The 11,978-nt window shown below is 37.9% G+C and overlaps 2 protein-coding genes across 5 annotated transcripts in view; both read left to right on the top strand.

Annotated features, from left to right (window-relative positions):
• Positions 1 to 1,629, top strand: part of havcr2 (hepatitis A virus cellular receptor 2) — a 3,710-nt gene extending 2,081 nt beyond the window's left edge. For 3 of the 4 annotated variants that reach the window (XM_032528805.1, XM_032528804.1, XM_032528802.1), the window contains 2 exons: positions 422 to 515; positions 702 to 1,629. In XM_032528805.1, coding sequence (XP_032384696.1) covers positions 422 to 515; positions 702 to 778 — 171 coding nt within the window. In that variant the 3' untranslated portion in view covers positions 779 to 1,629. The remainder of the gene's footprint in view (positions 1 to 421; positions 516 to 701) is intronic. The other variant, XR_004333996.1, reaches the window with a different exon arrangement.
• A 3,532-nt stretch (positions 1,630 to 5,161) lies between these two features.
• On the top strand, positions 5,162 to 11,411 carry LOC116697409 (Down syndrome cell adhesion molecule-like protein 1 homolog). Its single transcript, XM_032528772.1, has 14 exons — positions 5,162 to 5,414; positions 5,500 to 5,838; positions 6,076 to 6,204; positions 6,328 to 6,495; positions 6,600 to 6,670; positions 6,907 to 7,153; positions 7,264 to 7,350; positions 7,466 to 7,540; positions 7,912 to 8,040; positions 8,168 to 8,332; positions 8,673 to 8,725; positions 9,924 to 10,026; positions 10,110 to 10,140; positions 10,246 to 11,411. The coding sequence occupies exons 1-14, from the start codon at positions 5,351 to 5,353 to the stop codon at positions 10,301 to 10,303; spliced, it is 1,719 nt and encodes a 572-aa protein (XP_032384663.1). The 5' UTR covers positions 5,162 to 5,350; the 3' UTR covers positions 10,304 to 11,411.
• The last annotated feature ends 567 nt before the right edge of the window (positions 11,412 to 11,978 follow it).

Genomic DNA, 11,978 nt, shown 5'->3' with positions numbered 1-11,978 from the left:
ACTTCCACTGTTCCTGATGACTGCCATTTCTTAATTACATTCCAAACAGAGGATATTAGCATCTGAAAACGCTTCGCTATCTTCTTATCGCCTTCTCCTGCTTTGTGAGCGTCAACTATTTTCAGTTTCAGTGGTGGGTGGTGCATGCTATAAACTCTGCAGGGTGCCCAAACCTTTGCAGACGCCATTTTTTTTTGTTTTCTCTTATTTTGAAAGTGTAAATGATGGAAATTAAATTTAACTTTTTGTGACATATTATACGAATTTCTAATCTGTCATTTTGATGCCATCTTTTCTTGGCTTCTTTATGTGCATTAATAAAAACTTTTACCTGAGGTGCCTAAACTTTCGAGCCCCACTGTATACAAATCCGTTTTCATTGTAGTGTATATTTATGGCACATATTTCTACCATGTTATAGGAAGAAATGAAAGCCTACCTGGAAGTGGGAAACATTGGACGGGTGGCAGCTATTTTCTTCTTCCTCATAATCATAATCCTCGTCTTTGTTTTCCGTAAGTGTGGAATGGATTATACTTTGTGACCCGTGCCATTTAGATTGATTTTACACATTAAACGTGGGCATCTATTACACCGTTAAAGTCAGACTGGGTCTTCTTCTTCTAGATTGTAAAAGCATTTCTTCAGTCTAGAAGAGGAAGACCCACTCTAAATTAAACATTAATTATATTCTCAAACAGGGAGGAGATTTCTGCCGAAGAGGACAATTCAACATCTTGACACCTCACCTGCTGAGAACATTTATGAAGTATTATAAAGTGTTCCAGATGGGATGGTCAACAAAGGAGTCTATAAGAAACTGCTCGCTGAAAGTGTCATGTGCTGACTCTATCCACCTCCTCAGCTTTAGAGGCAAACCTTTTGAACCCATTTCCACAGTAAAGCAGCTTACAGGATCCTTCTATTCTCAGATGGCTCCAAAAAAAGCCAAAGTGTGTCATATGTGGCTGAGAAGATGCAAAAATATCCTGCAGAATAATTAATATGCGATTTGTTATGTTTTTCATGACAAAATTGATCTCAAAGCCCTGAAAAGTATAACAGTGGTTTATACTTGTGGGCACAATTCCACCTGTTGGACTAAATGCATTATTATCAATATATTGGCGAAGATTCCACCATGATTATACTGCACACTCAATCAAATGTCTATTCCTACTCTGTTTTGAAGAACATTGGATCTAATATCTGAGTTGTGTATGGTTGGTTAAAAAATTTGCAAATCCACAATACATGCTGTTCTCAGTACTAACTCTCAGGTTTAAATAGTATTTGGGTTCATTTTATGATGGCTTTCACAATCAAATTTCGCTGTGAGGTGAAAGAAATCTGGTTTCTTCAACCTTGTAAGATTTTTATATAATACGAAGAGTCATTCTAAAAGCTCATTGTCTTTTATGTAAAACAATATCACATTATATCTGTCTTCAAATTACATCACTAAGGTCCATCTTTATGCAGAAGATGCACAAAATTAAGCCATGTTTGGAAAACAATCTTCTTTTAGGGTGATCTTCTCCTTTTGGTTTGGCAAATCGTGTCCTCGCATTCAGCAAGAATGCCCAAATAAAAAATGAGCTTTTAAAAAAATAAAAACTCATCAGCTCTGAATGCCTTGCATCAATTGTTTAATTCGCAGCGTTGTCATATGAAGTGATAAAACGCAGCACATTCCATGTCATTTTAATGTTTTAACAGACTCTTCAAAGTAATTGGCTGTATCAATTTTCTTACAGACATGTTATCGACACATTTAAAATTGTTGAAGAATTATTCAGCATTGGAGTTGTTGCAGCCGGTTTAACTTGCAAAACTTCCACTGTCAATTCTCTCAAAATATGTGCCATACATCCAGAGGAATCAAAAATGCATATCTCTCTGACCCACGGTGCAATAAGTGCAAACAAATATATACAATATGATATCAAATATCAATTTTAATTATTCATGGCACAAATTTAAAAAACAGATGGTAATGGACTCTGTTATACAAAATTGAAACCTCTGTGTTGTGTCCCTAAAGTCTAATATAGTATAAAAACTAATATTGTCATATTGTATGTGATCACATTTTTGTGATTATGTGCACATGTGGGATTACTTTAAGGCTGGAAGAGAGTTGGAGAGTAGTGTCTAAAAGTAAAGTTTTCTTATTTTGTGACATAAATGTGCATATTTCAATATACAGTATATTTATGGCAGCTATGTTTCCTGGCCGCATTCAGGAACAGATTTCCTGAAAAGGGCAAGATGTGCCAAAACACAAAAATAACAATTTGTAATTTGCACTTATGTGGGAGTGGGTTAAAGCTGGGTTAAGTGGGTTAAGGCTGGAAGCAAGAAATATGTAAAGCTAAATTGCAGTTTTCAACATAAAATACTGAAAAATATACTACATATTTATGCAACATACATAAGTCTATGTGCCAATTATAATTGACCCAGTCCCTCAAGATAAGGTTCATTTTTATTGCAGGAATAATTCAAAGCCTTTCTGGAAGTGGAACATGACAGGTTGGCAGCCATTTCTTTTTCACCATAATCATAATCCTCGTCTTTGCTTTCCATAAATAAGGAATGGATTATAGTTTGTGACTCGTGTACCGTTCAGATTTATTTTACACAGAAGTGTTTTTTTTCTCTATTTTAGGAGTACAGTATATTGGATAATTGTGCAGAGAGTAATTCACACTCGATGTTAAACATCAGTATCAACACAAGGTGCACAGTGCCTTTTATTTAGTGTGCGTGGATGGTTGCAGGGCAGCATGTAATTGCATCCTATTGGAATCCAGCATATGTTTTTTATAACCCCTTTTACCATATTGACAACCTTTCCCAAACCTTAACCAAGCATTTTAGTTACCTAACCTTAACCGTAGGCTAACCTGTCTGTCTTCCATGACTACAATATTTCCCTAACGTTAACCATACTGTTGTTAACTATACCAGTAACTGTGCACAGACGATGTAGACATAGTTAGCATTGATCATTAAATACTTTAATGTTCTCTCTCTAATGTGCTCTGTTATTGAATATAATACAGTTATGCAGAATTGTGTAGTAGTATTGTTTGTCTGGTGATACGGCTGCTCCTTTACAGTAGTCTCAGAATGTCACTTATTCTAACAATATATTACACTATTTGCATAAGATTTCTGCCAAAGGATTCATCTCAACATGCTGAGAACAGTTATGAGTGTCTAGAAGTCTCGTAACATGTGTTGACTTTAAAAGATGTTCTTTGCCTTAGAGTAGAGATCTTCAACAGGGGGTCCAGGACTCCTAGGGGGCCCCAGAGTTACTGCAAGGGGCCACCAAATTCTTAATGTTTTGACAGTTTATTTTATTTTATTTTTTTTATATAAATTTAAAATGTCATCATGATTCCAACATATTATTAGCAGATAAAATGATAGGCTTACTGGCCTATAAGTAAGGTAATCACTAAGAGCCATCCACAGATACAGTTTATCCCAAATTGATTAATTGTGCCACATGTATGTTTAACACTAAAACATTTATAAAATCATGACGACAATTATTTTAATAGCACTAAAAATGTATGTATAAAGGCTTTAAGCTGCCCTCCATGTTATTGTAGGTCCAGTTTTATATGCAACTCATTTTTAACAATTTGTAGTAGGGGGTCCCTGATCCGTATCTCTTCCAGTTAAGGGGGTTTGACTTAAAAAAAATATTGAAGACCCCCGACTTATTCTCACAAAGGGCATGCAAGGTTCAGAAAATGCAAAAAATATCCTGTGGATTAATTAATTTCCTTGTTTTTCTTTTCATTTTTCTTTTTTTTGTCAGATTTAATCTCACATGAAACAGTTTGTGGATGGTTTATACTTGTGGACACAGTGCCACCTACTGGATTTAACACATTATTATCAAAATAATAGAAGACTCCACTCTGAACACAGTGTGCACTTAGTTCATTGGTGTATTTTTCTGTAAGAATGATGAAGGGCTGTGGTCATACACACTATATATGTTCAGTATCACACTTTTAACTCGTCTTTATGATCATAATTTAAATATAAATATTTTTTATTCAATCATCCCAAACAGACATAATTTCCTTTTCCACTTTGAGCTTGAAGAATTAACTGTGAGACCTGTTATGCAGAATGTCACTCCATGTTCTCACATTTCAGTAAAGAAAGTTGCTCTTCATGGGTTTCTGCTGCAGTTCTGGTTTGTATGCAGATTTTTATTTAAGTCACTTTAAATACTTGTTTTCTTCCTTTTTTGGTTGTGTAATTTTTCAATTAATTGGTGTAGCATTGCAAACTAAATACAACATATCAAGGCGCATGACATCTTTGCATGGTCTTTAAGAGAAATGGGGCTGTCGCAATGTTTACAGGACTTTCAGGACTGATTTGAGATTATCTAAACTGTGGCAAGTCTGCATCTTATCGTTGCAGTTGTATGTGACTTTCTCTTTTATTTCTGTCTACTTCATGTGTGTACCCGAGTGCACATGTCCAATAGAGTTGGTGATGTATGGGAGACAGACAAAATATTACTAAATCTGATAAGGGATTCTGCGAATGTTAGTTAACCTGCTTTCAGTCCTACACATAATTACAATAATTAAAAGAATACAGCTTTGTATTGTTAATCTTGTAATAGTTAGTTGTACCAACCACTTTTTTGTGGCAGTGATCAAAGAGGAAGTTCTGTGCTGGGTTACTAAACATCCAGCAGACCCCAGTGTTTACTCAGCAGTCTAAGAAGCATACAGAAGTCCATGGCCCTTGAGTAAACCAGACTTTCTATTTCCATCAGTGTTCGGTTTCAGGACAATAGAAGTTAACGTTTTTGGAAATCAAAACTATTATCTACAACCATTTTGTGTTCCTGGTCACATGAAGTTAGTTATTTTGAATACTTTTAACAAATCAGTTTCCAGTGTGTCCTTGATTTTAAAAAGTAGCATATTTTACTGCAGGATTTTTGTTGATGCAAAGCTGTTAAAATGTTAAACGTCTCAATGTCCTTCTGTCCCTATCATTACAAGGAATGAGAACAAACAACCGAAGTGAGGATGGTGCATTGATAACCTTGATTCTGTCTCTGTCTAATCATCAAAATGAAACAGTGTGCCACTTCTAAGATAAGGAACCAAAACCACAGAAAAGGAAACAGCTCTTTTTTACATTCCTCTTCTGCTAGCAGAAGTTGTTTGTGTGAGCATATCAAGGACAGCATCATGTGATTTGGAAGGATTTCAAAGCTGAAACCACACTGTGGTTTGGTTCAGTGTTGCTCAGCAGGTGGACTTAGTTCTTGGATTGCTCCTGAGACGAGACTAAAATGTTTATTTTAGGCCGAAGACTCCTCACTCTGTGTTGCGATCTCCTCTTTTGTCTACTCCTTGGTAAGACGTGAGAATGATTTTCATTCTAATTTAATATACCCTGCCTAATATTCCTTGTTGCCAACGGGACTTTCTGCTTTTTCAGGTTGTATGTCTGCAGAAAGCATCATAGTCACAGTGGGAGAGGATGCGACTTTGATATGCAACTATGATGCTAAGTACTACGGCAAGCTTTCTGCATGCTGGGGTCGAGGAGCCATCCCCAACAGTGGCTGTGCCGATGAGGTGATCAAGTCAGATGGTACATCGGTGATCAGCAGACTGTCTGAGCGGTACCTGCTCAGGGGTAATGTTGGTGAGGGTGATGTGTCGCTGACCATCAGGCAGGTTGAGGAGAGCGACTCTGGGACGTATGGCTGCCGTGTGGAAATACCAGGCTGGTTCAATGATCACAAACACGAGCTGACTCTGACTGTAGTTGCAGGTGAGACCCACTGGGAGACATTATAATTTCTAAGGGGGAGACAAAACAGTATTTGTGAGAAAATGAGTGAGTGGTATTTCCTGGCAACTCCCTGCTTGTTGGAAAAATGTCCCGCACAACTTCCCATAGACCGAAGCGATGAGAAGAAGCTGGAACAAGCACGTTTTGGTTTTTATCTGTCTATTAATCGAATAATTGTTTTAGCACGATTTTGCACTTTGCATTATTCCATTTTAGTACGGCCTAATGCCCTGAAGGTGGAGACAAGAGAGGTGAAGGAAAGAACGGTCACTGTCCGCTGGACTCCTGTGTTCGATGGCGGCAGGCCCATTACAGCCTACAGGATTGATCTAAAAAACAAACAGGGTGAGCACAAGAAAACTATCCCCATAATCTTAATGGAATTTAGACGTTTGACAGCCAATTATATCTATTAAAATATGCAGTAGTATGCAGTAAGGACCTTATGTATGCATTCCTGTTGCATAGCATCCTGGGATACTGCAGTGACAACTGAAGTCTCAAATCCTCAACTGACTCAGTTGACTTTGGTGGATTTGCGTCCAGCCAAAACCTACAACCTTCGCATGTTTGCCATCAACAATGTGGGCATGAGCGAGACCAGCAATGTTCTGACGGTCACAACGAAAGAAGCAGGTATTATTGATTATTCGGTCTTTCAGATGTAGTTAGAATTATGCTTAAATAAAAAAAATTCATGGATCATGAATGGCCTCTTTTAAAATGTGTCTTCCCTGCAGCACCAGAGGGTCCTCCCCTGGATATGCAGCTGGAAGCCCTCACTTCTCACAGTATCAAAGTCACTTGGAAGGTAAAGTCCCAGCTGTGAAACTTTATTTGCAGACACATTCAAAAAGATTCAAAAAAATAGTTTTGGGATATTTGGAAAAAAAAAAAAAAAAGAAAGAAAAGAAAACTACAGATACTTTTCATGGCACCCTCTTTGCCCAGCCTTTTATTGGACCCAGTTGATCCTAAATTATATATCTAAAATGAATAGGAGTGTTAAATACGTTACTGCTATAAGAGTGTTTTTCTCTTGACTAGCCTCCGAGGCTCGATCAAAGAAACGGGGTTCTTCGGAGTTACAGCATTAGCTACAGAGAGTACGACCCCGCAGGCCGTCAGTTCAAAAGGTGGCAGCACGTAAGTGTGGCGGCCACACGAGAACTAGAGAGCATCATCCTGAACAACCTGAAACCTTCTGCCAAATACGGCGTGATTATACAGGCCAAAACAAATGCAGGAATAGGACCGTCCTCGACTGCACCTCTCTGCTCCACTCTGGATGAGGGTAAGATGGGATACATGAGAGGATATCAAAATATGACTAAACCATTAATATTATTATTAAGGCGGTTTAATATTATGTAATTTACAAAGTTTTAATTGTATTGTTTCAAGTTCACACAACTTCAACAGCATCCACTGTTAAGTCTACTTCCACTGCTGCCACAATATGGAAACAAGACACTACACTTTCCATATCAGGTATGTGTTTTATGTGTTATTGGGGTTAGTTATTAGCATCTTGACAACTGTAGAAATAAATGAATTGATTTTTTGATTGATGATTGGAAAGTGATTTTCTTTACTCTGTCCCAAGTTCACACAACCTCAACAATGGAGACTGTTACTGCTGCCACACTTTGGGGAGAAAGCACCACAAGTATCACATCAGGTACTTCGTGTGTTTCTAGTTTTTTTCACAAACACTGAATTCAGGTCACTGTACATCATGTTTATTTTGAACATTACATACAGATTAACTATTTGAATGTATCCCAGTTATATCACGTAAGTGCTGTTACAGTGTCCCATATATGTAGATCCGTTATTCACAGTAGAGCTGTGAATTATGGAGTTATTTGGCAGGGTATAATAAATCAAAAATGCTAATCATTCTCATGTCTTACCTCAGCATAGACAAAAGAGGAGATTGCAACATAGAGTGAGGCATCTGTGCAGGACATGATCATCACAATCTGCAGAAGAAACATATTAAATTAAACTGAGTTGTGTGAAAACAAAAATTTGCTAAATGTCTCCTAGTGCCCCCGGATCCCCCAGTGGTGGAGTTAAAAGAGGTCAGAGACAATACAATTTCCCTTTTATGGACTCCTGGGTTTGAAGGTGACAGCCCCATCACTGGCTATTACCTGGAGTGTAAAGCCATTAATGGTATGGGAAATTTAACATTTGCTACTTCACTTTGATTCAACTGTGAAAGTTAAATTCCCCATTGTCAATCCCTCTGGCATTTGGTGATATTATGTCAAATCTTTTTTGTCTTTCTTTTTCTCCACAGCCTCGTGGGATTACAGAAAGACAGTTGTTGATTTTAGCCCCAATCAGACAGAGGCCACGATTATAGAGATAAATCCCTCCACATACAACATCCGCATGTTTGCTAAGAACAGTCTGGGCACCAGTAGAGCTAGCAATGTCCTCACCATCACCACTGGAGAAGCAGGTGTTGTTACTTAATTCTGTTTATTTTAGAATTTTTTAATTCTCATTGTCTCCATTGTATATTACTGTGTTACATCAGGCAGAACAGGATGCCGTGCTGTAGATCATCAGTTCAAGTTGTGGCCTGTATTCACACTTGGCAAGACAGCCCAAAAATATTATGAACTCAATTTTATTATTACCCAATGACATTTCCTTAAAGAACAGGAAACACCTAATGTAACCCGATATGTTTCCAGAATGGTTAGTAATAAATATATTGTGTTTGCGTGTTCAGTTTTCTGAAAAACACCACTTTCAAAACTTCCTCTTAGCTATTTTGTTTTGTTGGTGTCTGACAGGTCATCCGAGGGGTGATCTCCCTGCCACCATATCTACTGACACTCATGCTGCTGTAAGTATGAAACCAATGACAACAACAAATCATATGGATTTTAACAATATATCACAAGACTGTATGATAGTTCATGTTAAAGGGTTCACTCATAGTGACAAACCCACAGAGTTAGCTGCAGAGCTTTAGCCTCTTGCAGCTCATTGTTTTGGTTTTAAAGTCTACACATTTACTGCATGTTTGTCTCACACTCATCATCAGTGGTGGAAGAGCTCACTCAGTAATACAAACATGTGGAAATACTTTTGTACAAGTTAAGGTTCTGCATTCAAAATCTTACTTGAGTAAAAGTATCAGCATCAAACTATACTTATAGTACCTAAAGGCACATTGCAATTACTTTAAACTGATGGATAGCCTTATCTCTCTCTCTCTCTCTCTACATACACACACACACACACACACACACACACACACACACACACACACACACACACACACACACACACACACACACACACACACACACACACACACACACACAGGAAGTTTGTGCTCCCCAGGTAAAATTTGTATTAATGTGCATAAAGAAGCCAAGAAAAGTTGGAAAAATCTCCAAAAAGCATCCAATGACAGATTAGACATTTGTATAATATGTCACAAAAAGTTATATTTTGTTTCCATCATTTACACTTTCAAAATAAAAGAAAACAAAAAAATGGCATTTGCAAAAGTTTGGGCACCCTGCAGAGTTTATAGCGTGCACCGCCCCCTTTGGAAAGCTGAGACCTGACAGCGTCATGGATTGTTTTCAATCATCTCCCCTCTCTCTTCCCTTTCTTTTCTTCAACTCTACTGTCAATAATGGCCTAAAAATGCCCAAGAAATGATCTTTAAATTAAAAAAATGCAGCTAGCTTCTGAACATAGTTGAGCAACAACCTAAAATAAATTTGTGTAGGCAAAGGCCAAAACAGCTAAAATGAGAGTGGTATTGGACATTCATGAGGTGGCCAGAAACGTGACTCCAAATAAATGCTCTGTATTTGCAGGATGTGAAAGAAGGCAGTTGTTTGCTAACTCATCATTTGCCAAAAAAACATTAGCTGGTGACTTTGAGGCTGTGAATCTGAGCCTGTTCTTATGTTCTGCCCTCAAGTGGCACATATGTGTTTATGCAACTTTAATGCTCACAAGATAAGCAAAAATATATCTCTGGTGAAGGTAAAGTTGAACTGTTATGAAATCTTGTCTGCTAGGCGAGCGTTGAGGAGAGTCAAAGTGGTCACCTAGCCGCCATTGTGGTGCCAGTGGTGCTGGTTGGGTTGGTTGTTGCCATAGTAACCGCATGGCAACTTCGACGTGAGTATTCCTTTCATTGTAAACTTAACAAGTCCCACAGGATTTGCGTCATTAATTTGATCCTTACCCTCATGCTCATATAGGGTTAAAACAGAAAAAAGGCAGCCTGAACATGTGAGTGGTTTGCAGTTTTTGTCACATTTGTAAAGAGAGTTAAGCCTCTTTAAATAACCGTAATTGCCTCTGCTTGATTGAACAATAACTTTTTCTTGTGTGCAGGTGGCTGACCAATGGAGCGTTACGCTACAGAGGCTCTGAGTCACTACAAGAGCTGTAAAACTCTGAGTTACTCTATAATTGACCACAAGGCTAAAACTCACAAATGAGCTGGACGTTTTATGAAATTTGCTAAATAAGATTTTATAAATGTATACATGTTTATGTTTTGTATGTCACTGAGAAAAGAAACAGAATCTACTACAACTTCAACTGCAAGTTGACTAACCAAAAGAAAGAATAATCACTCATTTCTAACTACTCCCTAAATAACTCTAATCACAAAACCTCATCTCATTTAAAAGGTCATGTGATAGCTTATGAAAAGTTATGCACACTTGTTCGTGCTTTATGCTACAAATATCCATGAACATCAAGCCCCTACAGTGCAGAACCTGTTTAGGCAACAAAACTACGCGGTTAGGTTTAGGAAAAGATCTTTGGGTTTGGGTTAAAATGTTGACTTTTGGGACAGAAACAGCGGCCCCCTGGGTGAAAGAAATCCACAGTGAACTCCTCCCTATGCAGACTTTGTCTTTATACCACATTGCCTGACTTTCTCCTCGAGACAGCCCTGCACGTCCTGGCTTATGATAACTTGGGGTGTATATAATATACAGTAATGCACTACTTTCCGTAGGTAAAAGTATGACCAGTGAATGAGAACAGCCTATATCACAACACCAGCACGGTGTTGCTTAGATCTGCCTTTACTTCCCATATTTTTCTGTTGGAGCGACTTTTTATTATTTAATTTGTTGTTTTTTGTTGTTTTCTCTTTTTCTAACAATATGTTCTTTACACTTTTATAGCCATCAACAGGTCACTAAATGACTCTTAACATTTTCTATATGACTTTATGTGTAATGAAAAAAATCATCATTGCCATTTTTCTTTAGGCTATAATAAACATTCAATGTGTTTCTTCATCAACATGTAATTTATTTTATTGGATACAATATGCTTCATTGTGTAGAAAGTAGAAAGTTAGCAGATTTACTCATAGGGAACCGGCCACCAGCTGTGCGGGGTGAGCTGTTTAAATATATAGTAAATTAACTCTGCTGGTAATAGTCCAAACCACAAATGCATACATGATGAAAGGCAGCTTATGAATGCAGTGTTGAGATAACATTGTCAAAAAGTCAAGTTTCATTAAAAAACATCCCTCTATCCCGCTCTTTCCTTTAAATTTCATCTAAACACATACAAATGTGTATTTGTTTAATGTGACTAAAATTCTTTTAATTCTTTTAATGAAAAAAGTGTTTGATCCATCACAATAAAACAGTAGCCTACACTCAACAGGCGTACATAATTACAAATATAGAGCAACTGGTGTTTTTAACCAATCAGTTATTTCAATTAAACCCAAACACTTAAAACCCCCAAAATAATCTTCATACGACTTTAATGTCCACAAGTCTCACAACCACGGACCACCAGTATCCAGCTCGGAACACAAGAGGGAGCCAGAATGCCACCAGTAAGTTGATCGCATGCGCTCCAGTGCTCAATCAGATCTCACCTCCTCATCTGTCCTCAGGGACAGGCACTGCAGCCGGCTGGATTTCCATCCATCTGTCCTCCTAAATGTTTTAATTGTCCTAATTAAGAAGATGAGGAAGAGGAGGAGATCTGATACCTCTGTGGAGCTTTGAGGCAGCTGTCTGCAAGGGAGTCTCTTACTAATGGGGGATCAAAGGGGAGGGATACCCGAACTTGCGTCTCAGAGG

The sequence above is a fragment of the Etheostoma spectabile genome, chromosome 10, assembly GCF_008692095.1.
Source record: "Etheostoma spectabile isolate EspeVRDwgs_2016 chromosome 10, UIUC_Espe_1.0, whole genome shotgun sequence".
Taxonomy (NCBI): domain Eukaryota; kingdom Metazoa; phylum Chordata; class Actinopteri; order Perciformes; family Percidae; genus Etheostoma; species Etheostoma spectabile.
Note: the sequence above shows the minus strand (reverse complement) of the source record. Positions and strands in the feature narration are given on the sequence as shown.